At 42.0% G+C, this 24,629-nt stretch overlaps 2 protein-coding genes and 1 long non-coding RNA gene across 3 annotated transcripts; 1 reads left to right on the forward strand and 2 right to left on the reverse strand.

Moving 5' to 3' along the window:
• The first annotated feature begins 877 nt into the window (after nucleotides 1-877).
• LOC114271684 (RING-H2 finger protein ATL22) lies at nucleotides 878-4,732 on the forward strand. The gene is made up of 2 exons (XM_028213285.2): nucleotides 878-1,634; nucleotides 3,924-4,732. The coding sequence occupies exons 1-2, from the start codon at nucleotides 1,010-1,012 to the stop codon at nucleotides 4,196-4,198; spliced, it is 900 nt and encodes a 299-aa protein (XP_028069086.2). The 5' UTR covers nucleotides 878-1,009; the 3' UTR covers nucleotides 4,199-4,732.
• Nucleotides 4,733-13,055: 8,323 nt separating this feature from the next.
• LOC145805407 (uncharacterized) lies at nucleotides 13,056-14,081 on the reverse strand. Its single transcript, XM_082900537.1, has one exon. It carries the CDS (start codon nucleotides 14,079-14,081, stop codon nucleotides 13,056-13,058), a length of 1,026 nt encoding a protein of 341 aa, XP_082756663.1.
• A 7,457-nt stretch (nucleotides 14,082-21,538) lies between these two features.
• Nucleotides 21,539-24,403, reverse strand: LOC114271715 (uncharacterized). The gene is made up of 2 exons (XR_003632412.2): nucleotides 24,012-24,403; nucleotides 21,539-23,104 (listed from the first exon to the last, which is right to left on the reverse strand). It is a non-coding gene; the product is annotated as an uncharacterized LOC114271715 (long non-coding RNA).
• Between the last annotated feature and the right edge of the window lie 226 nt (nucleotides 24,404-24,629).

A 24,629-nucleotide genomic window follows, 5' to 3' on the forward strand; every position in this document is an offset into this window, starting at 1 on the left:
ACAAATTCATAAATAAATAAAATAAAATAATATTCTCTGATAGTTAAGGACGTAATCAAGCCTAAAAATTAAAAACAAAAACAAAGACTAAAACAACTTCAGGAGCCGCTGAGCACTTTACCTTCCTCAGCTTGATCCCTTGCGGGTCTTACACTCTCCGCCTCTATGACAGTCTTATCTTTTCCACTTTTCTCTCTCTCCCCCCAATCTCTTTATAATTACATATATTAAAAGTTAGTGGTGACATATTAATTTTATAATTATACAAAATTATTATATAAATTGACGTAATTTGTTTTTGCAATCCGATTATATGAAGAAAAAAAATGTTTAAAATTTGTACTGACGTGAACCTGTATTGAAATTTAACTTTTATCACATCAGTGTGAAAAAATTTAACGGTGATATTTTAAGATTTTTATCTATTTGAAAACATAATACCCATCATTATAATTATAATTTGGGAAATGATTTGTAGCCCTAAAATCCTCACCCCTAATCCCCCTAATTTCCATTTCTGGCAACTGTTTCTTTTTTTTTTTTTTTTTTTCTTTACTTAATATGGAAATTAGGGGGATTAGGGGGATGTTTTTTAGGGGATGTAGCATGACCCTTATAATTTACAAGTATACTATTATCTCATTTTAGTATCAAATTTTTGTGTCGGTTTAACATTTTTCATTAAAAATGATGTCATACAGATTGTGTGAGCGAGCCTAATATATCTATATGCATTTACATAAATGGCTAATTTTGAATGATGGATTTTACAATTTTATCTTTACAGCTCAGAGAAACAAAAGTTTTTTGAACAGTCAATAAATGAATTTTGTTGGGCAATTTTGTAAAAGAAAAAAGGCATTACACAATTTAAAAGAAGTGTCAACACCAAACTAACTGTCCACTTTATAATAAAGTATCGAATTATAAATACACATCATTTGAAGACATAAATATTATAGTTAGTATAGTCCTAAGCTTTGTGTCTTTTGTCTAGATTAATTTACTAATGGAAGTCTTCTTCTTCTTCTTCTTCACCATCCTCTTCTCCTCAATCTTCATAGATACAGAGGCTAATTGTCCAGCAGTTAAATGCAGCCATGACGGCCCTGAAATCCTGTTTCCTTTCTCAGTCCAAGGGCTACAGCCCCTGGATTGCAGCTACCCGGGTTTCGAACTAATTTGCAGAGAAAACACAACCACAATTCACTTCCCATCATATGGGGATTTGGTTGTCAAATCCATCTCTTATGATAACAAAAAACTAAGCCTTCTTGATCCTAAAAATTGTGTCCATGAAGTGTTTTTAAACCTCAATCTCTCTCTTACGCCGTTCCAATATTACTATGTTGTGAAGAACTACACATACCTCAACTGTTCTTCTCTGCTTTCGCCTTCCTTCGTGCAAGTCCCCTGCCTGAGTGGACCTAGGCATCATGTTTATGTTGTGGAATCATTTGAAACCGTGCCAGTTTCTTGCAAGCCTGTGAGGACTATTTCAATTCCATTTTCATATAGTCCTTACCTGTCTGATAATAGTTTTGGGCTCGGATTTACATGGGATTTTCCTGGAATGGGAGGAGGCTGCCGTGAATCATGGGTTGTAAGGTGTTTCAATTTAGCACGCGGAAAAGGTAATTTTTTATTCTTCCTCCTTTCTTTTGTGAAGTTCTTTGGAAATCTTTGGATGGTTATAGACTGGTATATGATTTTTGTTATTTGCTGATAAACTGGTGGAACAATTGAAGAAAACAGACGAGGGTCTCGTTTGGGGATATGTTATTTTAATAATTTTTTAATTTTTAGGTTAAAATATGAAATTAAAAAAAATTAGTAGGTTTGGAATAATTTTTTAGTTTTTTAGAGAAAATGAAATGTCTGATTTTTTTGATATAAGGTGTTGACTTTTTAATTTTTTTTAGTAACTTTTCAACTTTTAGACTAAAAAGTGATGTTGTCAAACGATTGAATGGAACAGTAAATCAAGTATTTACTTGCTTAAAGATGATTTGAGTCTAAGAGGTAGTGGAGCAATGAATGAAATCTAAGTTCAAATAAAGCTTTAACTAATTTTAGCCCTTCTTTCGAATATATATATCTGCGTGTTTCACTGAGTCGATTCTCATTGAATCTGCCAATGTTGGTTGAATGTTTCCTATCACAGGTCCGGTCAATTTTTATTTTATTTTACATAATTTTTTATTTTTTTTTTATTTTTATGAACATAAGGTCCAGTCATTGCCCCAAGTCAAGATCTCTAATTACAACATCATGATAATATATCCAAAACTAAATAAATTGTTGATTTTGAGTTTATGATGCTCTGCTTATCTTCATAAATTTTTTGCGTAAAAATAAACTATTATTTCAAGATGTGCCATTGCTATGATGTCTTTCCTTTGGCAATTGTTTAGGCATGTTTGGTAACGTTTACATTTTCAGTTTATATTTACAAAAATTTTATAAACTGGTTTTTGTTTATTTTTTGTTTATTTTTAGAAAAACATAAATTACAAATGTGTTTGGTAATTGACAAAATGTTTAAAAAATTTTAAAAATATAAAAAAGAGTGAGAAATGACAAGTGGTGGCAGGTGACGGCGGAAGACGGTGTGGAAAGTGGTGATGGTAGGTGGTGGGTAGCAGGTGGTGGCACGTGGGTGAGTGGGTGACGGTGGCGCGTGGGTGGTGGTGGTGGTGGCAGGTGGGTGGCAGGTGGGTGGCAGATGGCGTGTGGTAGTGGGTGGTGGCGGGTGGTGGTGGGTGGTGGTGGTGGGTGGATGGGTGACGGTGGCGGGTGGTGGGTGGTAGCGAGTGGGTGGTGGGTAGTGGTGGCAGGTGGGTGGCAGATGGCGGGTGGTAGCGAGTGGGTGGTGGTGGTGGCGGTTGGTGGTGGTGGGTGGCTGGTGGTGGCGGGTGGTGGATGGTGGTGGCAAGTGAATGGTGAGTGGTAGTGGCGGATAGGTGGCGGGTAGTGGTGGCGGGCGGTGGATGGTAGTAGCGAGTGGGTGGCGGGTGGGTGGTGGTGGTGGTGGTGGGTGGGTGGGTGGGTGGGTGAGTGACGGTGGGGGGTGGTGGGTGGTAGCGAGTGGGTGGTGGTGGTGGTGGGTGGGTGGGTGGGTGGGTGAGTGACGGTGGGGGGTGGTGGGGGTAGCGAGTGGGTGATGGTGGTGGTGGTGGGTGGGTGACGGTGGCGGGTGGTGGGTGGTAACGAGTGGGTGGTAGTGGTGGTAACGGGTGATGGGTGGTGATGGCAGGTGGGTGGCGGCGGGTAGGTGGCGGGTGTGGGTGGGTGATGGTGGTGGTAGGTGGGTGAGTGACGATGGCGGGTGGTAGCGAGTGGGTGGTGGTGGTAGTGGGTGGTGGTAGCCGGTGGGTGGCGGGTGGATGGTGGTAGTGGTGGGTGGTGGTGGCGGGTGGTGGATGGTAGTGGTGGGTGGTGGATGGTGAGTGGTAGTGACGGGTAGTGGTGGCGGGCGATGAATGGTAGTGGCGAGTGGGTGGCAGGCGGGTGGTGGTAACAGGTGGGTGGTGAGTGGTGGTGGCAGGTGGTAGGGGAGGGTGGGTGGTGGTGGCGGAAGATGGTGGCGGGTGGTGGCTAGTGTTGGGTGGTAAAAAAAAAAAAACTCAAAACTCAAAACGAAAACATATTTTTTGAGTTTACATTTTTTGGTCAAATTTATAAACTAAGACTACTAATTTATAAATCAAAAATTTGCCAAACAAGTTTTTATTTGAGTTTTTAAAATTTTGTAAATATAAACAGAAAACTGAAAACGTAAGTGTTACCAAATGATACCTCAGTAACCATCTAGCTAACTTTGGGGCAAAGCTAAGCTCTTCTGAGTAAAGATTCAATGTATATTTTCTAGAGGAATGTTGAATACTGAAGAATCACTAACTTATGGTTCTAAATTTGTGCAGTCTCAAGTATCCTCATCTTCATTTTCATGGTTGCGACACTGATTGGTGTGAAGATTTATTGCTCCAAGAATGCTTGGGTTGAGAAGTTATTCATGCATTATGAAATCCTCAAGAAAGCAAAACACTCTGGTGCCAATGTGAAGGAAGTGAGCAATCAGATTACTACATCAGGATATGGAAATTGTGGGAGTGACTTCAAAGGAATGCTTCCAAATGAAGATTGTGTCTGTATAATTGAAACAACTGGCATTGATGGGAAAGTTTCCATGAAGTAAATCTGGGCACTAGATCCTTTGTCCCTTGTCTTAAAATACTCATAGTTGTTAGATTATATTTCAAGTTTCTCGTTCCTCAAAATTCTCACCTAATCCAATGGTGATGAGTGTTTTGGGATAAGAATACGAGAATTTGGGGACAGAGAAACCTGAATAAGTTGCTTAATTGAGAAGATAAAAAATGAAAGTTCCTCGGGCAACAACACAGAATAATCACAGAGCATTCAAATCTGGCTTTGATGGAGTCATCTTCCAAAGCTGGCAGAGATGAAAGTAGTGTCGGACAAAAATAACTACTTAATCATAAATTTTGGGAGGAAGGTTCAATTCTGTCCAATTTTACAAATTCTTAGAGGTCACTGTAGCATTTGTCGAAATTGAAGCAAGAACTATTAGGATTAGAGATGATAGCAATTTGTGTAGAATTATGGTTTATATAAATGTAATAATTTTGGGTTTTAGTTTGAATATTACCAAGTCCAAGTCATTCACAACATAATCAAGTTATCCAAGGTTACCAGGGTTTTCTTCAAACTTCATTTGTTGAGCAAGATACATAAATATTGGGTAGGATCAATTTACATTCAATAGCAAGGGTTGGACTAGTGAATGGCTCCCTTACCATGTGTGGTTCCTAGGTCTTAATTTTAGTTATTATGTGAAATAGCTTTCTCTTTCCCTATTTCCCATCTACTGATTAAAAAAAAAAAAATTACATTCAGTTTTAAAAGAGAGACTTGTGTTTGGTTTTTGTTTGAGTTAACTATAAAGACCTTTCTCAGGGTTTCTAACAATTATAGAAAATTTCCCTCTTGCATGATGCTCTTCTGTCAATCGTAAAAAGAAAAAAAATTGTATTATTTGGTTTTAAAAAGTGCAACTTATGGGTGCTTATAGTCTTTGTTTGATTTAACTAATTCTGACAATTATAGATTATTTTATTTTATTTTATAATTTTTTAAAAATTACAAGGTCTTCTTTTGTAAGTTATCAGCTAACTGAAATTAATATTACTTCTGGTCAAAAGCACACCAACCGCTATCACTAACCTTTGTTCACCCAAACCAAACTGACCTTCATCTTTCTCACACAATCAACATTGTCCTCTTTCCAAACCCACACTTTCTTGCCAAGTTGCTATCACCTCCTCTTTTTCTTTCTCCCCAGCCTCTTCCACAATCATTGATGACCATGAGCCATTTACCAGCCTCGACCACCACTTTCCTGTGAACCATCATCGTGGAACTCTCCTTCCCTATCATCCCCATGACCTACCTACCACCACCACAAGCTATTGTGTTTTTTAAGGAATTTGATATTGCGTCACACAAGATATTATTGTGTACAAACACATAACCATTGGGTCAATTTGATTTTTTTGTAAATAATATATCCACGTAGACTTAAAAAATGAACATATCAAATCAAAAAAATTGGGCCTGTGATAAAGCCTCCGGACCTAGACAGTATCCTCTCCAATCTACATAATGGATTGGAGACAGCCCAACCCTTGTGAAAATAGCAAAATACACCAACATCATTACATGTACTGGTTACTGATGATGCTTTTAGCTCATGATGGAACGGGTTGGGTTGATTCACGCCTCCCAAACCGTTGTCCGATTGCTGGGCCCACGGAGAAACCTGCACATGAGTTCAGCGGGGAACGGAAGTCCCCCAGCGAACTCTCCGACGAGCAAGTTAGAGAAGAGAGTGATGGAATGTAGAGATAGGATGGTCATAAAGAACTTAACCTTCTTTTGTCTTAGAAGTCTGCTTATATCCTTTGCTCATCATTTCTTTGTCCATTCCGACCTATCATGTTGGCCGAAAGCCTACGTTTTAGCTTGCCTTGTTTATGGTGAAGTCGTTTTGCCTCGACATGAAGGGGTTATCGCATTAAATGCTGTAGGGGAGCTCATTAATGGCTGATGCGTAGTGCAATAACTCTGCAAAATCTTTGTCTACTTACGTGGCTGGTTCTTCTGTTGGCAAGTGTTTAAGTATCATTGGTCCTTGGCGCAACGTTGGGTTCCAGCAATGTTGGCCTGTAGTGTTTGAGTTATGCATTGGGCTCTAAGTGGTGCGCCAAAAGCCCCTATGGGCCCATCTATGTCAGTAGTCCCCTATTCCCAAGTGCAGCTTCAGTCCAACGAAGGAAATAAGAAAGAAGATGGGGGTTGCGAGGGGTCGATGGAGAGAAAAATGACTGTGAGGTGGGCCGACGGCGAAGGCCAACTAGAAGGAAGGCTGACCGCGAAGGGTGGCCGAGTGAAACGGTCGATTGAGAGGTGGGCCGATCGCGAAGGGTGACCGGGTGGGAAGACCGACTGTGAGGAGGATCGACCGTGAAGGGTGACCGAGTGGGAAGACCGACTACGATGAGGGCCGACCTTGAAAGGTGACCAAGTTGGAAGGTCGACTACGAAGAGGCCCGACCGTGAAGGGTGGTCGAGTGAAAAGGTTGACTGAGAGATGGGCCGACCGCGAGGGGTGACCGAGTGGGAAAATCGACTGCGGTGAGGGCCGACCGTGAAGGGTGATCGAGTGGGAAGATCGACGGCGAGAAGGGCTGACCGTGAAGGATGGCTGAGTGAAAGGGTCAACTGAGAGGTGGGTCGACCGCGAAGGGTGACCGAGTGGGAAAACTGATTGCGAGGAGGGCCGACCGTGAAAAGTGTCCGAGTGGGAAGACCGACTGCGATGAGGACCGACCGTGAAGGGTGACCGAGTGAGAAGGGGAATGGCGGCGCGCGGGGCTCGAGGCGCGGTGTGGCACGTGATGATGTGAAGTGAAATAGACAGGAAAAGGGGAAAAGAGTAGTGGATCGTGGTCATACACGTGGCACAATCCCGTAATAAGGGAAGTGATGCGTTAGCAGGAAATGAAGGGGTAGGCTAATATAGGGTGTTGAAGAGGCAGGGGAGGAAATTTTTGAAAATTTTTAAACTGGCAAAATTTAATCTTGATCCTTGGAATATAGGCAAACTGTGGGCATTTGGGATTATTCTCTTTACCTACCTTATCGCAAAAAACCAATACATCCCTGAAGTGAACTCATTTGTCTCGTATGACACGCTTCTACAACACTTTGCGAACTTCCTTGTGCCAGTGTCTGAAGCAATACGTAGACACGTAGGAGGGATGGCTTGAGATGAAGTGTCAGCCGTAAGGCTTGACTCGTTAGGAGACAACGACGCGGTGGAGTTGGAGGAACAGTATCGAGTGGAGCGAATGGAGGAGAGGGGAGTTGGTCAAGCGGCACGGGCTCGTCCGACGACGATGATCGTAGCTGCTAAGCCAATGAGCCAAGTGAAGTCGGACCACTGGCATACCAAGGCCGACAAGTCCACGTTTATGGCGGAGGAGTTGGAGGAGGTATGAAGGAAGTACCAAATCCCCGCGGATATAGATCGGATGTTGCCCACATCGAAGAAGAGGGCGTCGGATGCACGACCGACGGGGTTCACGCTGTACGATGAGGCGCTGCCGGGGGGGCTAAGGCTACCACTCCCCCAAGTAGTGGTGGACGTTTTTAACAAGTTGGAGGTGGCGCCAGGGCAGTTGATGCCGAATGCCTAGAAAATACTAATGGCCTGTGCGAGTGCCTAGCCGCAGGCTACCGAAGGGGCAAAAATGACAGTGGAGGAATTCTTTTCCTGTTACAAGGCCTCGGGTCAACAGGAGACATGGGTGACCTTGCAGGCAGTGGCGAGTTGGGGTTTAGTGGCAGGCTTGCCGTCTTCGGTGAAAGGTTGGAGATCGAGATGGTTTTTTGTATCAGCGAACGGTGGGAAAGGAGTTCGCACAGCATGGAAAGTCCCCACAAAATTGGTGGAGCCAAAGTAAGATGTGGCAGCCGAAAATAGGGTGAAAAAGGTGAAGAAGTGGAGGGAGGAGAATGAGGTGAAGTGGGATAAGCTGATCCTTCCTTCAACCTTGTTTGCCCTGAGACTGGGGCCGCAACCGACAGAGGAGGATCCGACGAGGGAGGAATTGGAGGCACGGAGGAAGGCGGAAGAGGCAGAGGATAGGAGATTGTTCGCCAAAGCGGACAAGTATAAGGAGACACAATTGGGGCCAGCCCCTAAATTGGTGATAAGGAAGCGGCTCCGACCGCGTCCCAAACCGCTGGGCAACAAAGACTTAATCGGCTTTGCCCCACTGCCGCCGCCAATAGACCCGCTGAAGGAGAAGGGTAAGTAAGAGGTGGAGGCAGTGTTGAAGAAGTCAAAGAAGAAGAGGGCGGTTGTAGAGGGGGAAAAGACGCCCCTGTCTTGAAAAAGATGAAGGTTGGGGGGAGGATGCCTCTATGGTGGGGAAGATGAAGGAGGGAAGGGTGGAGGCATCTCCAGAAGAGGTGAAGGAGACTGCCTAAGTGGCGAAGGAAAACAAAGGTCCAAGTGCCCAAGTACCGGAAGAGCCCTTAGGCCGAAGTGCCCCAATGGTGCCGACGGTGGTACCTACACTAGAAGTAACCTCAAGTCCCAACGAAGGGAAGACTGGGATCAGCAAGTTAGAGCTAGAAACGAGTGCAGTGCAGGCGACCGCGTTGTACCATGCGCGCGCGCTGGCAGGTCGCTTGGCAGAAAGGGAGGAAGCCAGGGTCGCAGCCGACCGCCTTGTTGGGGTGGTGGAGGATGCAGCCGTGCAGTCGATGGCGCGGTTAACGGAGACCAACCTCCTGAGAGGGTTCTGCTCTGCCCAGATGGAGGCAGGGACCCTGGCAACTGCCTTGATGAATAAGGCAGCACGCGCTAAGGTGGAAGTAGGGCCGCTGAAGACCTAGTTAGAAGAGGCAAAATTGCAGTTGCAGAACCTAAGGGTTGAGGCAGTGGGGTGGAGGAAGGTCGCTCGGAGTGCATGCGCCAAGGGGTTGAAGTATGCGCAAAGGGCGAAGAACATAGAGGTATTGACACTGGTGCAAGCTACTCAGCGGAGCGAGCTAGTACCGAGCTCTTCGCAACCAAATCAGAGTTGGAAGCGGAGCGCCACAAGGCGATATTGCTAGAGTTCGAGTTGGTAGCTGTAGAGCAATTCAAGGATTCAGCCGACTTCCAAATGGCCATTGATGCCGTTGTCGCTAGCAGCTTGGCGAAGGAGGGAAATGAGGGGGCTGGGCCGTTAGGAGCGGCCACTGGAGGTAGGAGTGAAGAGGAAGTGATCGAGAGCTTCCAGCAGTCTGACTTCTACAAGCATGAAATGAGCGAGTTCTGGGACAGCGACTGGATGGCCTTCAAGCACAAGGCACAGGAGCTGTTCCCAGACGTGGACTTCAGCCTTGTGAAGATAGGCGAAGACGATGTCACCCAGACCCCCTTGGATGAGGGCATTGAAGAGGAAGATCTTGCCTCTAGTGAGAAAAAGTGATCTGTGTAACTAAGTGTAAAATTTTACTTTTGTTATTTTGTTTGATTGTTTTTTTTTTTTTTATGTAATTTCTGCAGCGAATTGTATGAAAGCATAAGTTTGTGAATAAAACAACGAGTTTTCTTTTGTATTATTGTTGTCGTTATTTCTTTTGAGTTGTAAATTTGGAATAATGAAAATGGCTGAGCAGAATTTAATGAAAAATGGGTGTGAAAGTAAGACTTGTGCGTGAATGGTGAAACTTGCTAGTAAATTGTGATGTAAAAAGTTTAAAAATGGGCAACCAGGCTAACTTGTGAGAAAAGCGTGATGTAAAAAATGTTAAATTATGAACTTGGATTTTAACTAAGTATGACAACCATGCTGTAATATTAAGTTATGAAAATGGACCGGCCGAATTCTTCATTCGAGTTCTGACTAAGACTGGGAAGGCTCTACCATGTTGAAGCTTTAATCGACGTGGTCTGGCCGAGCTCTTTGTGCTCATTTTGGCTGAGGCTTCAATTAACTCAGTCTGGCTAAGGCTTTAGTTAACAATTCGTTATTGAAACACAACGCAGATAATGGGGATATAAAGTCATTTGCATTTAATGCGTAGCCTATTGATCACAAGTTTACACCACATATAGAAAGGACAAAAATGAACAAGCATGTAGATCGTCAAAAAGAACATATAACAATTGATCAATACAAATTAGGAGACATCATTTTACTGGAAATAACGTTTCAAGTGCTCGGCGTTCCATGGATGGGAGAGGTCTCTGCCTTCCATGGCTTGGAGTCGGTAAGTGCTTGGGTGAGGTCTGGCTTTAACGACGTAAGGCCGTTCCCATTTGGCTGCTAGCTTTCCCTCAGCGGGAGTTTTGGTGGCAAGAGTCGCCTCGCGCAAGACTAGGTCCCCAACTGCAAACTCCCTCGGTTGGATTTTGCGGTTGTAGTGTGTTCTCATTTTTTGTTGATATGACGCCCGTCTGACAGCAGTGGTCTCTCAGAGCTCTTTAATTAGGTCTAAGTCAGCCCGACGCAAGTCTTTGATTAGTTCTGGATTCGGGTGCAAAACCCTCGGGGTCAGCAGGCTAATTTCTACCGGGATGACCGCCTCAGCGCTGTATGTTAAGCGATAGGGGGTCTTCCCAGTAAAGGTTCGGGCAGTAGTGCGATAGGGGCAGAGTACGTTTGGTAATTCCTCAGCCCAGAGTCCCTTAGCGGCTTCCAACTTAGTTTTGATGATCATGAGGAGAGAGCGGTTGGTGACCTCGACTTGCCCATTGGCTTGGGGATGACTTGGGAAAGAGAAACATGGCTGAATGTGAAGCTCTGCACAAAAATTCCTGAACCTGGCATTGTCGAATTACTTGCTGTTGTCTGAAACGATGGCTTGAGGGATCCCAAATCGGTATACAATCGACTGCCAAATAAATCTAGTTGTGTTCCGTTCAGTGATTGTGGCGAGGGGTTCTGCTTCCACCCATTTAGTCAAGTAATCAATGGCGACCACAGCGAACTTGGTTTGGCCCTTACCGGTGTGCAATAAATCAACTAGGTCGATACCCCACTTGGCGAATGGGTAGAGACTACTGAGTGTAATCAGTTCTGTAGGTGGAGCATGGGGGATGTTGGCAAAGCGCTGGCATTTATCACACTTAAGTACAAATTCCGTGGCATCTTGGTTGAGAGTAGGCCAGAAGTAGCCGGTGCGAAGGATTTTATATGCCAGCGACCTGGCACCCGAATGATTGCCACACACGCTCTCGTGGACTTCCCTCATCACATAGGTCGCTTGAGTGGGACCGGGGCACCTGAGGTATGGGCGTGAAAACCCACGTTTGTATAGTAGGCCGCTGACAAGGATGTAATTGGATGACCGGGCTCTGACTTTGGCGGCCTGCTATTTGTCGTCTGGCAACTCTCCATTTGTCAAGAACAGAAGGATGTCCGTCACCCATGGGATAGGTTCGTTTTGGAGGAAGTAGACCTCCTGCTGGGTTGGTGAAATAGCGGGGTGGGCCAGGTATTCAAGACGGATGCCATGGCTGAGGTCTGACTGGTCAGCTGAGGCTAATTGAGCCATTTCATTTGCCTTGGAGTTTTCTGACCGATGGATGTGTTTGATGTGGAAGGTGTTTAAAAGGCGAATGAGGGGGAGTGCAATATCCCTGTAGGTTCGCATTGTGTCTTCCTTTGCGTTGAATTCCCCCGTAATCTATCTGACGATCAGTTGGAAATCACTGAACACTTGGATATGGCTTACGCCAATGTTTCTAGCTAGGCGCAGACCTACTATCAAGGCCTCATATTCAGCCTCATTATTGTTGGCGTCGAACAAGAAGCAGAGAACACACTTGAAATAACCGCCCTCGGAGGCGGTGAGGATGAGACCAGCCCCACTCCCTTTTTTACGGGATGATCCATTGACATTGAAGGTCCAGGAGTGGGGATTTTTTGCCTCAGTGTTGAGTTGCTTGGGCGGAGGGAGTGTGGTTGAGGTGGGATTGGTGAATTCCAAGATAAAATCGGCGATAACCTGTCCTTTGATCGCTGTTCGAGGTTGGTAAGAGATTTCAAATTGGCTGAGCTCGATAGACCATTGTATAAGTCTGCCAGACAACTCTGGTTGTTGCATTACCTTCTTCAAAGGTTGGTCAGTAAGGACCACTATGGAGTGAGCTTGGAAATAAGGTCAGAGTCGTCTTGAGGCTATGACCAAGGCAAGGGCCATTTTTTTCCATCAGAGGGTAGTTCTATTCTGCCCCCCAGAGAGCTCGGCTAATGTAATAAATCGGACGCTGTACTGAGCCGTTCTCCCTGATGAGGGCCGCACTGACTGCGGTGTTCGACACGGCTAAGTAGAGAAAGAGGGTCTCGCCTGAGAGCTCCTGGGAAAGTAAGGGGGGGTTGGCCATGCACTGCTTCAATTGTTGAAAAGCCTCTTCGGATTCGGTGGTCGACTCAAAGGCCTGCCCAAGGACTTTGAAAAAGGAGAGGCACTTGTCTGTTGCACGGGAAATAAAACGGTTGAGGGCGACGACTCTGTCGGTAAGCCGTTGAACCTCTTTGATAGTTTTGGGAGATTACATTTCTATCAGGGCCTTGATTTTTTTTGGGGTTGGCCTCGATACCTCGTTGACTGACCATGAAACCCAAGGATTTCCCAGATCCTATGCTGAAGGCGCACTTCTCCGGATTTAGCTTCATTTGATACTTGCGTAGGGTGTTGAAAGTCTCCCGCAGGTTTGTCAGATGATCAGAAGAGAGTTTGCTCTTGACAAGCATGTCATCGACGTACACTTCCATGTTCTGACCTATCTGGTGATGAAATACGACATTGACTAACCGTTGGTAAGTGGCTCCGGCATTTTTCAACCCGAATAGCATAACACGATAGTGGTAAGTTCCCCGGTCAGTGATGAAGGATGTGTGTTCCTGGTCAGCCGGGTGCATCAGAATTTGATTGTAGCTGGAGAAGGCGTCCATAAAACTGAGCATCTAATGGTCGGCAGTGGCGTCGACAAGCAGGTCTATGCGAGGGAGAGGATAACTATCTTTGGGGCAAGCTCGGTTAAGGTCGGAGTAGTTGACGCAGAGTCGCCATTTTCTGTTATTTTTACAGACCAGGACCACATTCGACATCCATCTGGGGTAGTCTACATTCTTGACAAACCATGCCTTCAATAGTTTGTCTACCTCAGAGGCGATAAGGACGTTGCGTTCTGGGTGAAAGACACGCTGCTTCTGGCGGAAAGGTCGGAAATAGGGCTCGATACTGAGACGATGCATGATGAAGGAGGGATCGATACCCGGCATGTCAGAATGGGTCCAGGCGAATACATCATTGTGCTCAGTTAGGAGGGCTGTGAGGTCGGCCTTGGCTTGGGAGGATAGTTGGCTGCCGATCTTGGCTGTTTTTGTTGGGTTGGTGTGGTCGATGGGGACTTCAACAAGATCTTCCACTGGTTCTCCTCTGACTAATTCATCTTCGTCTCGGACATCAAGTTCTTCGATGATCATAACCTCTTTCAGCTTGACCTCTTTGAGTGAAGTGACGTAGCATTCTCTGGCAACAGTCTGCTCTCCCCTCACGGTGCCGACCCCGAGGTAGGTAGGAAACTTCATGGCCAGATGATACGTGGACGTAACAGCTTGAAAAGCGTTAAGGGCTGTGCAGCCGAGGATGATATTATAAGCAGAAGGACTGTCGACGACAAGGAAAATGAGTAACTTGGTGGTTTGCCGTAGATACTCTCCGATGGTAATGGGAAGATCAATGGAGCCTATGGAGGTCAACCAATCCCCCGTGAAGCCGACCAACGTGGTTTGGAGAGGGGACAATATTTCCTCTCCGACCTTGAGCTGGCGATAGGCGTTCAGAAAGATGATATCTGAAGAGCTGCCGTTGTCGACAAGCACTCGTCTGACTTTGTAATTAGACAAGAGAGCAGAGATGACAAGGGGGTTGTCATGAGGATAGTGGATGCCTGTACAATCGGCCTCCATAAAGGTGATGGGTTCCATCTACTGCTTGGGGTGTTTGAAGGGGCGGTCCAATGTCGCGACTTCTTTATCGAAGCCCTGCCTGATTTTTTTGAGTTATGCTCTTTGGACCGAATGGGATGGTTCTCCGTATGTAAGCTCGCCGGCAATAACTCTGATCTCTCCAACCGGGGGGCAGGGTTGCCTTGTGCTTGGGGTTGTGGTGGGGGTCGATCATTGCCTTGGTTAGGTTGTGCGAGTTGTCGGGGAGGGGTGTGTTGGTGGTTACCTCTGGTAGGTTCGGTCCTTGGCCGTTGCTGGGGACAGGTTGCCGTGAACCGACTGAGACGCCCCTGGTGTATCAAGCTCTCGACCTGGTCTTTAAGGTTAACACACTCTTCGGTATTATGGCTGTGGTCTTGATGGAAATGGCAGTATTTGGACTGGTCTCACCAGTTGAAAGGAGACCGCGATGGTTGTGGCCATTTCAGGAGATAATCTCATTGGATCTGGTTCAAGACTTGTTCCATGGGGGAATTGAGGGAAGTGTACCGTTCGAACCGGTCGGGCGGTCGGGTAGGTGCCGACCGGTCGGCTCAAGCAGGTCGGTCGGTATATTGAGGTGTTTGCTGTGTGTACTAGGTGGTTCTGGTTTCAGATTCCTTTCTCTTCTCTCTGAAGGTTAGGTTTTTGGTTGTGGAATCTTGTCGGGTGGCTAGAGAACCTTCGGTGTTCATATATTTTTGGGCTTTGGATAGGAGGGTTACCATGGAGGTTGGAGGGTTTTTGGAGAGGGAGAAAAGGAAGTCGGATGAACGTAGACCAGCCATGAAAGCCGTGAGAATGACCTTGTCATCATTTTCCGCCACCTACAAGGCCTCGATGTTGAAATGAGTGACAAAGCTACGCAGCGATTCCCCCTCTGTCTGACGGATGTTGAGGAGTTGAGTCATCGGGCGCCATTGGCGCTGGGCACCAATGAAATGGCTAAGAAAAGAATCACTTAGGTGTTGGAAAGTAGAGGCGGAGTCCATCGGTAGTTGACTGAATCAGAGTCGAGCCGACCCCTTGAGCGTTACGGGGAAAGCCCGACACATGATCTCATCAGGAAAAACATGGAGGATCATTAAGGTCCTGTAAGTCTCCAGGTGGTCGACTAGGTCATTATAGCGTCACAAGAGTAGATCGAGGGCATTTTGAACTTTGAAGGTAGGGGTTTGTCTCTAATGGAGGCGATGAACGGTGAGTTGGTTGTTGTGGAGGGTTTATTCTGTATGTTCGGCATGACTCCTTGAAGCTGGAGTTTCGTGGCTCGGAGCTCTGCATCCCAGATAGGGACGTTGTCATCCCCAAAATGCAATGGAGGTTGGACACTATTGGTCTCTCCCTCAAGAGCAGGTGCTTAGACCGGCAGACGTAGACCCCGAGGTGGTGGATTCATATCTTGGGGTAAGGGTCGCAAACCCTCCAAGTTGGAGGGGTGGGCTTGTTTGGAGGAATGGCTCGGAGTTCGTTCTCGGTTAGGTGGGATATCTTGTGGTGGTGGAGGAGGCACAAGGAGGTCTCGTTGAAGCAAAGCGTTGATCAGGACTTGGTTTTGTTCGGCTAGGCGGTTGATGCTGTTGGTGAGTTCTATGAAATACTGCGGGGGGTTGTTTAGGTTAAGAGGGTCGGCTTGGGGGTCGGCAACGTTGTGTTGAGAAGCCATGGATCTTGTTGTGACCATCCACCCGGTGGGTGGCAAGGAGAAATTATCGGGAGTAGGTCTCTGGCAACAATGAGCACGATTGTCACACGGAGTAAAAGGTTCGTACAGACGGCACCAACTGATGATGCTTCTAGCTCCTAATGGAACGGGTCGGGCTGATCCACGCCTCCCAAACCATTGTCCGATTGCTGGGCCCACGGAGAAACCTGCACAAGAGTTCAACGGGGAACGAAAGTCCCCCAACGAACTCTCCAACGAGCAAGTTAGAGAAGAGAGTGTTGGAATGTAGAGATAGGATGGTCATAAAGAACTTAACTTTCTTTTTGTCTTAGAAGCCTGCTTATATCCTTTGTTCATCATTTCCTTATCCATTCCGACCTGTCATGTTGGCCGAAAGCCTACGTTTTAGCTTGCCTTGTTCATGGTGAAGCTGTTTTGCCTCGACGTGAAGGGGTTATCGCATTAAATACTGCAAGGGAGCTCAGTAATGGCTGATGCGTGGTGCAATAACTCTGCAGGATCTTTGTCTACCTACGTGGCTGGTTTTTCTGTTGGCAAGTGTTTAAGTATCATTGGTCCTTGGCGCAACGTTGGGTTCTAGCAATGTTGGGCTATAGTGTTTGAGTAATGCATTGGGTTCTAAGTGGTAGGCCAAAAGCCCCTATGGGCCCACCTATGTCAGTTACCTTTGTAAATTTCATAAATTTTAATTACTGTCGATATAATGATACATATGAAGCAGAATTTCCAGTTAAGTTTGTTCAGAGAACATCCAATGGTGGAGCTCATGTAGTAGTTGATTTTGGGATTCCACCCATTTGTGTTTGCCAAGTCCTGTTGAAGATCATGGCTACATTTTTTTTACAAAAAAAAAAAATGAGAAAAAAACTTGACACAATTCTCTCCTAATATTCTATTTCATGATCACATAGAAGGGCTGATAGACGGCAAAGGTTGTGATCTATTGTGCACTCCCCTTTACTTCAGTTGTGTGGAATGCCAATTCAATCTCCATGTCAGCTGCATTAACATTACTGCCTACCATCAAACATGTATCTCACCGACATCCCCTCAGCCTTATTAATTCTTCGGTCAAAGACTACCTGGACGAAGATGACAATGCAGAGTTTTACTTCAGTTGTGTGGACTCATGTCCTGTGTGTGACATCCAAGGTTTGTACACACAATTTTTATTGATTTACAATGAATAATTGCTTTTATTAGGTTGTGTTTATTAGAGAAAAGAGGGGTGACAATATTTTTGGCCTTGGATTTACTTGGAACTTGTCTGGACCCAAAGATTTTGAAGTGGAATGAGGCTGCCGTGAATCATGGCTTGTAAGATTTTGCATCCTCCCCATTTTTCGATTTCAAAATTCTTTGGAAATCGTCGGATGGTTATAGACTTGTGTGTAATATTTCCAGCTGTTTGTTGTAAATTTGGTAAACAACAGAGGAAAACATCTTACAAGCCACGATTTCTGGAATATGTAGCAAGTAGGCAGCCTTCCTTCTTTCCATTAAATTTTTAATTTCTGTGACTTGAACACATGCCACAACACTTGGAGTAGATAACACTTATCATCGCTCCAAGTCACGACATGTACTTGCAGCATGATGATAATGACTTCAAAGGAGTGCTGCCAGATGGAAAATTGTCTGTATACATAAAATGACTGGCATTGATGGAGAAGTTTCCATGAAGTAAAACTAGGCGCGAGATTCTGTCTCAATTTTTTCAGTTCTCAAGTCCCAAAATGCTCAAAACTTGTTCGATTGTGTCCTGAGATTCTTGTATTTTGAGATTCTCACACGATGAACAATTGTTAGACAAAAATTACCAGTTAATCACCATTTTTCTAGGAAGGTTTAATTCTGACTAATTTTTATGAAAATACAGTAGAGGTCTACGTAGCATTTGTCGAAAATTCAAGGAAGACAAACCAGGAATAGAGATTGTGGCAATTTGTGTACCATTATGGTTTTATGTAAAAGTAATAATTTTGGGTTTTAGTTTGAATATTTTCATCACTTGTTTGGCAACTTACTATTTTAACATAAAAATTAAAGTCACTAAAAAAAGTAAAAAAACCAACAAATTATACCCAAAAAAAAAAAAAAATTAAATATTTCTTTTTCTTTTTACTTTTTGCACATTTTTTCTATAAAAAAAATTAAAAATTATTCTAAATACGCTAAGTTTTTTTATTTCATATTTTAGTTAAAAAAAATTATTAAAATAATATGTACCCAAATAAGGATAGTCAAAAAAATTTTTAGCCAAAAAACTCCATTTCTTCTCACCAGAAACCCTCCAATCCCTATTGGGAACCGTTGCTTGCCCAAACCTACCCTCACACAATTGACACTTTTTGGAGAAATTTTTGTATGCTAATAGGGCACCACGTGGCACTACTTTTCACTAATCACAAATGTATATGTTCACTATTGTTCCCCAAATACTCAACAAAAATTTCTCCACTTTTTGGATATAAGAATTGTATGTTTAATTTTAATTTTCTGAATTCAATTTTTTAGAAATTGAGTTTTTTATTTTTCATATTTTTTTTTGTTTGTAGTGAATATTTTTAAAATTTTAAACAATTTTTTAAACTTTTTTAGACATACCTTACTTAGATGTATCTAAAAAGTAAAATATTTATAAAAAAAATAATTTTAAAAATCAATAAATACACAAAAATACAAAGAATGTATTAAATTCTCATATTATACTTTTAAGTGTATTTGTGTTAAGTGTATCTAAAAATTAAAAAAAAAATTGCTTAGAATATTAAAAAAAATTAGAAAAAATGAAAAAAAAAACACTAAAAATAAAAAAAATTAATTTTTTGAAAAGTGAATCCTAAAAATCCAAACCAAATAAGCTAAATTATTTTTTATCACTCATATATGTTTTGTTCACCTAGCCTCACACAGTCAACACTTTTTGAATATAGGAATCATTAATTTTTGGGCAAATTACATATACCTCCCTCGAGGTTTAGCTAAATTATAGATATCCTTGAGGTTTCAGAAATTACAGATACCCCCCTGAGTTTTATATTTTCATAACAAATTGCTCCCTGAGATTTATATTTTCATAACAAATTACCCCCTAATTTATTATGCAAATATGACCTTCAGGGGGTATCTGTAATTTCTCAAACCTCATGAGTATCTCTAATTTTGTTAAACCTTGAAGGGGGTATACATAATTTGCCCTTAATTTTTTAACACGACTATTTTAAGAAGATGGTTAAAAGTCATCTTTTAACTTTTAATCAATTTTATGTCACATTATTTTTCATATTTTTTACATATTATTTTCAAAAAATATTAAAAAAATTTAAAAATTAATTTTTAATCATCTTCTCAAAAACAAGCTGAGCACTCCTTAAAAGGTAAACAAATTCATTTTCCTATTTTTGCGTCGGTTCAAAATGAGCATTGCGCAAGAGCAGTGAGAATCAAAAGGAAAGCAAAAAAAATAAGGGTGGGACTAGGAAATGGGCCAGGCTCGACCCCGGTCTAGACCCATGGACTTTGACTGGTCAATAGCACAGGCTTAGGTTGGCCCACGTGATATTTTAAGAATATGAGCTTATGGACTCCGTGCTTATCTTGGTCAATATGGGCCTAATATAAGTCTTAATTTAGAACATTTTTTTTTATTTATTAATTTTAGGATAAATTATAAACATAATGGGTCGTTAAACACACTAAAATTAAACACAAAATTATGTCAAATTCTATCAAAATAATGGCAAATCTAGGTATCGATCCACAAGGACAATTGTGAAATTAAACTAATTTAAGTGTTAAATTCCTAATTAATTTTGATGAAAAGATTTATTGTTCATAACCTAATTTAATAACAAATAAATTAAACTACGTAATTAAATTAACATTTATAAATAAAATTGGATTTACTGATTTGGAAAAAAACTTAGGGTAATGAGTCCACCACTAGTTACGTAAATAGGGTTTCAAATTAAAAACAATTATGATACGGTTCGAACGGAATAATGCTTTGCAACTACAAGTTCAAAGCATTTAACAAGAAAATCATCACGTTTAATATACGAGCACGAACCATCTCAAGTAGTACGAATCGTTCACTCTAAACTAAGGTAGTGACACGACTCGTCTCTCGTATGGAAAACATTCAACAATCACAGAAAGCCGAATATTTGAAGAAATAATGGAAAATGTATATTTATAACTTCTAAAACACCATACAATTGTTCAAACCTTTATATAATTGAAAATTAAAAAGAAAAACTAATTACATGGCTAGGATTTTATGAAAACCCTAGAAAATGAGACTAGCCACTCATGGAGGAGTGGAAGGAGGTAGATGAAGAACAAGCCACCATGGGAGACATGCTTAAAACTTCAAGTTTCTTTCTTTCTAAACCCTAACCTCTCTCTTTTCCAAAACAACTTCAAAACCCTAATCCAGTATTTTTCTTGCCTATTTATACTTCTGGTGTCTTTCCAAACAGGTTTAAAACATCTGGCACGTTTTCCCAAAAAAAGTCAACGCACGTGCAGACAAAGTCAACCCACGTGCAGGAAAGTCAACTCTCTCTAAATTCTGTCTTTTTGCCTATTTTATGCTCCGACTATGTACAACCTAATTGACATTCAACACACATAAAGTATATAGTTTGACAAGCAAGTGAAGTTAAGAGATACTAATTAACAGCCTCAATGATGTATAATTCGGCCTTAATCACATCCCCCAATTTATAACTTGCTAGTCCTCAAGCAAGTAATAAAAATAAAATAAAATAAAATAAAATCTACATATTCATATATGCCCAACAATTAACCACACTACTGCACCTAACAATCAACTTATGCGCCACTATAGTGTGATATTAAGACATAATGAGTCATTAAAGGCACAATGGACAAGCATGAAGGAACCTATTAAGTCAAAACCACAATTCAGTTAATACAAAAGTAAAGTCCCCTGTACTTGTGTATGCTAGAAGACAAATCATCAGTACCCTCGATGTAAAGTGCAATCTCCATATTAGTTAACTGTCCACTATAATAGCCCAGTGTAACTCATAATAACACCCAACATATACAAAAAAATTAACCTGTAGCAACCAAGATTCTTAAAAGTTTTTTTTTTTTTTAAATGACTGTGCAATGTCCTAATCCATTAAGCTTCTAATCAACCCATGTAGCAAGTATTGGGCCAATAACTTCCAAACCAGACGGTTTTAGAGCACTAGGTATAGAGACACCCCTACGGGCTTAATAACTCAAGTTGAAAAGGTTACGAATCTGAACAAATCATTCTCCTTATTTTTCCTTAACTGTGCAATGTCTAAGTCCCTTAAGCTTTCTAATTAACCCATGTAGCAAGTATTTGGCCAATGACTCCCAAACTAGACGATTTTAGGGCACTAGGTGTAGAGACACCCCTACGGGCTTAATAACTCGAGTTAAAAAGGCTACGAACCCAAACAAGTCAACTGTTTTTTTTTTTTTTTGAATCTTGGCTCCTCATTTATTCTTTTCTGCAATCCTAGCTATTATCAATGATGTACACTAGGGATTATAATAAAAAAGTCACCGCTATGATAGTGTGTTCATGTGCATTGAGGTATACTCATGACAAGTGTATTAATACCACAAACACAAATAACTCTCCTATGCAAACATCACATGCAATATCTACCCAATAAATCCTTTTCATACAAGTCTACTAAGCTCCCCAATCAACATATACAAATATCATCACCGTACTAGCAACAAGTCACATCAAGTGAAGTAATGCAATCAAGTGAAACATGTATAAGCATAAATGATTTAGCCAATAAAAATGCACAAAAGAAAATACAACCCTCATCCCCAACTTGAATATGACATTGTCCTCAATTGAAAAGTAAAGAGAAATGAGAGAAGATTACCAGAGATTGTAGGTGCACATCCAGGTAGGCATATAGTAACACACACACACTTCACATTTTTTTTTTCTTTTTTTTTGAAAAGAATAAATAACTAAAAATAAAAGAGATAAAGTAATATATAGGCAGGTACTACGGAGAATCCGGTGGCTGTGGTGGTGGGAAATGCTGGGCAAACAAGGCGTACATCAAAGATCGCGTCTCAAAGGCTTCATCTTGAACTCGTTGGCTGAGCTGATCATGGCCCTGCTGGCTCGACTCTCGATAAGTATAAAAATCAGTTTGCAGTGATGCAACTGACTGCTGGATGTCAAGCGGCAGGCGTGCAGTTGGTCGAAGGCCGCCTGAAAATAGTCTCAATGCGTTTGAAAATCCGTGCGCAATCCCATGAGACTTTGGTGGTGATCACGGAGAGTACTGTGGACCTGATCCACAGAGTGCTGAAGCTGTAAGTACTCCTCGCGAGTCATGTAGAGTGGGTCCCCTTGGGGAGGCACGGGGGGAACAAGATGAGGTGAGTGGTTGTGGACGAGGTCCTGGGCCTCATCAACTGGGGCACCAACCTGCTGCGGGATGCAAGATAGGCTATGCTACCATTCCCGCTGGCCGAATGTCAGATACGCTCTATCAATCTCCTCATTCGAAGCAATGGGGAGGTCGTTCAGCTCAATGACAAGTGTCAACAAATTAGCAAATGGTAGTGGCCAAGTTAGTTTCTGCATAGGTTGAGGCCGAACTGTCTCTCGTAGAAATTTCCGCACATGCATCCAGATGATATGCTCAAACGAGACCTGATAGCCATGCTAATAACCGTGTAAAACCAGAACAAACTCCAAACGGCGCTCAGCTCTATGTCCAAATGGAAGGGCATTCTTATAGACCACGGAATCAATGAATAGCAAGCGGCTAGGCAGCTTGCTCCGCCGCAAGCATGTGAAACTGGTGTCACCGTGGGCCCTCGGGAAGTATTGCTGGATGAGGCTATGTATGGGTTGTTGACCCTCGACTTTCGGGAAGGGCTGGTATTCTAGCTTGGCAAAAAACCCTAATGTGTCAGCAATCATGGATTCAGTGATGCTGACGAGATGGCCATCAATGATGGATAGCAGCCTGGGCTCAGTGAGTGACTCACGTAGGTTCTGGTAGAAGAGCCATACCGAACGAAGATAAGTTGGCACTGTCACAGTGCAAAGGCCCAACTGTTGCCGGAGTTGGAGCTGTTCAACGGCTCAAGAGGTGGTCGGGTCACGCTGAAAATATGGAATATTGAACTGCGTGAGCTTGTGAAACGGGCGTGAAGCCCACTCCGACTGTGGCAAGTCACCCGGTGGTGGTGGCGAGGATGGTGGTGACGGTGGCGGTGGTGGCGCTGAAGAGGTGGAACCTCTGGCCTTTTTGGAGGCCCGAGCAGATACACGTCGACTCATGTCCTGCACACACCAACAATAAACACATATACCCGTGAAACCAGCATGAGAATCAAATAAAATATTAAAACACAAGTCTGTCTACTGATGTTCCACATGCAATTCTCTTAACTTTTTTATTTTTTTGTATTACAAAATGAAATAGAATAATTTAAACTTACATATTAACATTTTAACAAGTATGAAATTAAACTAACAAGTAATACTAAGATAATAAACTACATCTAAACAACTAAATAAATAGATAGAAAATACAATGAATTAGAAAAGCTAGGAATTAATTATATATATATATATATATATATATATTTATTTATATTTATATTTATTATTTATTATTTATATTTTTTTATATCTTTTTTATTTTATTTTTTTTTACAATATATGAAACCTAAAATAAAATTAACTAAACACATGAGCATTTTATGTAAATACAACTGATTAAATAAATGAAAACAAACTATACTAACAAGTAAAGAATTAAATTAAAAAGAATAAAGAAATAATAAAATAAAAATGAATAAACAACTAAATAAACAAACAACTAAATAGCTAAAATATTTTTTTTTTATTTTTTTTATAGAAAGGTACCGCACATGCGCCGGATTAGGCCGCAGGTGCAGCTGTCATCTTTTTGCTGCCGAGATTTTTTTTTTTTATGATGAACAAACTAAATAAACATGGCTAAATTAGTATACTACATCTAAATAAACACAAATAAAATAAAATAATAGAAAGAATAAACAACTAAAAAAAAAAATCACCTGTGAACAAACATGACTAAGCAATATAAAAACCCCTTCTTTTTTTTTTAGTATGAAACATAGATCAAGATTTGAACAAAAAGTAAAATCAAAACTCTACTTCTCTACTCCTATACCTACAAATCTAAACAAAAAGTAAAGTTTACCTTGAAAAAGTAGAGAAATAGAGAGAAAGAATGGAGATTCGCCAGAAAAAATGGTGGTCGCCGAAGATTCGTCGGACGGAGAGGAAATAGTGATGCCGGCGGTGAGATGGTGGTGGTGATGAAGAAGAAGAAAAAGGAAGAAAAAGGAAGAAGAAGATGGTGATTATGGGTTTGTGGGATTATGAGAGAGAGAGAGAGAGAGAGAGAGAGAGATAATGAGAGGTAGAGAGAGAGTTTGTGAGTGATTGTGAAAGGAGTGGATAGGGTTTTGATGAGATCAAAAATTATTTTTCTTTTCTTTCAACATCGAAAATAAAAAATAAAAAAATAAAAATTTGCAATGTTTTTTTTTATACATATATTTTTTATATTTTCAATTTTTTTTATATAATGAAAATAAAAATAAATAGAGAAATAAAATAGTATATTTATTTATTTTTATTTATAATTTATTTATTTGAAATAAGTAAATAAATTAAAGATAATAATAAATAAACATAACAAAATCAGCAGATTTTTTTTTTTTTCTTTTCAAAGAAAACGCCACACGTGCGGGAGTGTACCCCGCACGTGCGGACACACACCTCGTACGCCCTTGCTCACTTGCTTTTAAAGTAG

This window comes from Camellia sinensis, chromosome 13 (assembly GCF_055761805.1).
Source record: "Camellia sinensis isolate YWXY chromosome 13, ASM5576180v1, whole genome shotgun sequence".
In the NCBI taxonomy this organism is placed as follows: Eukaryota; Viridiplantae; Streptophyta; class Magnoliopsida; order Ericales; family Theaceae; genus Camellia; species Camellia sinensis.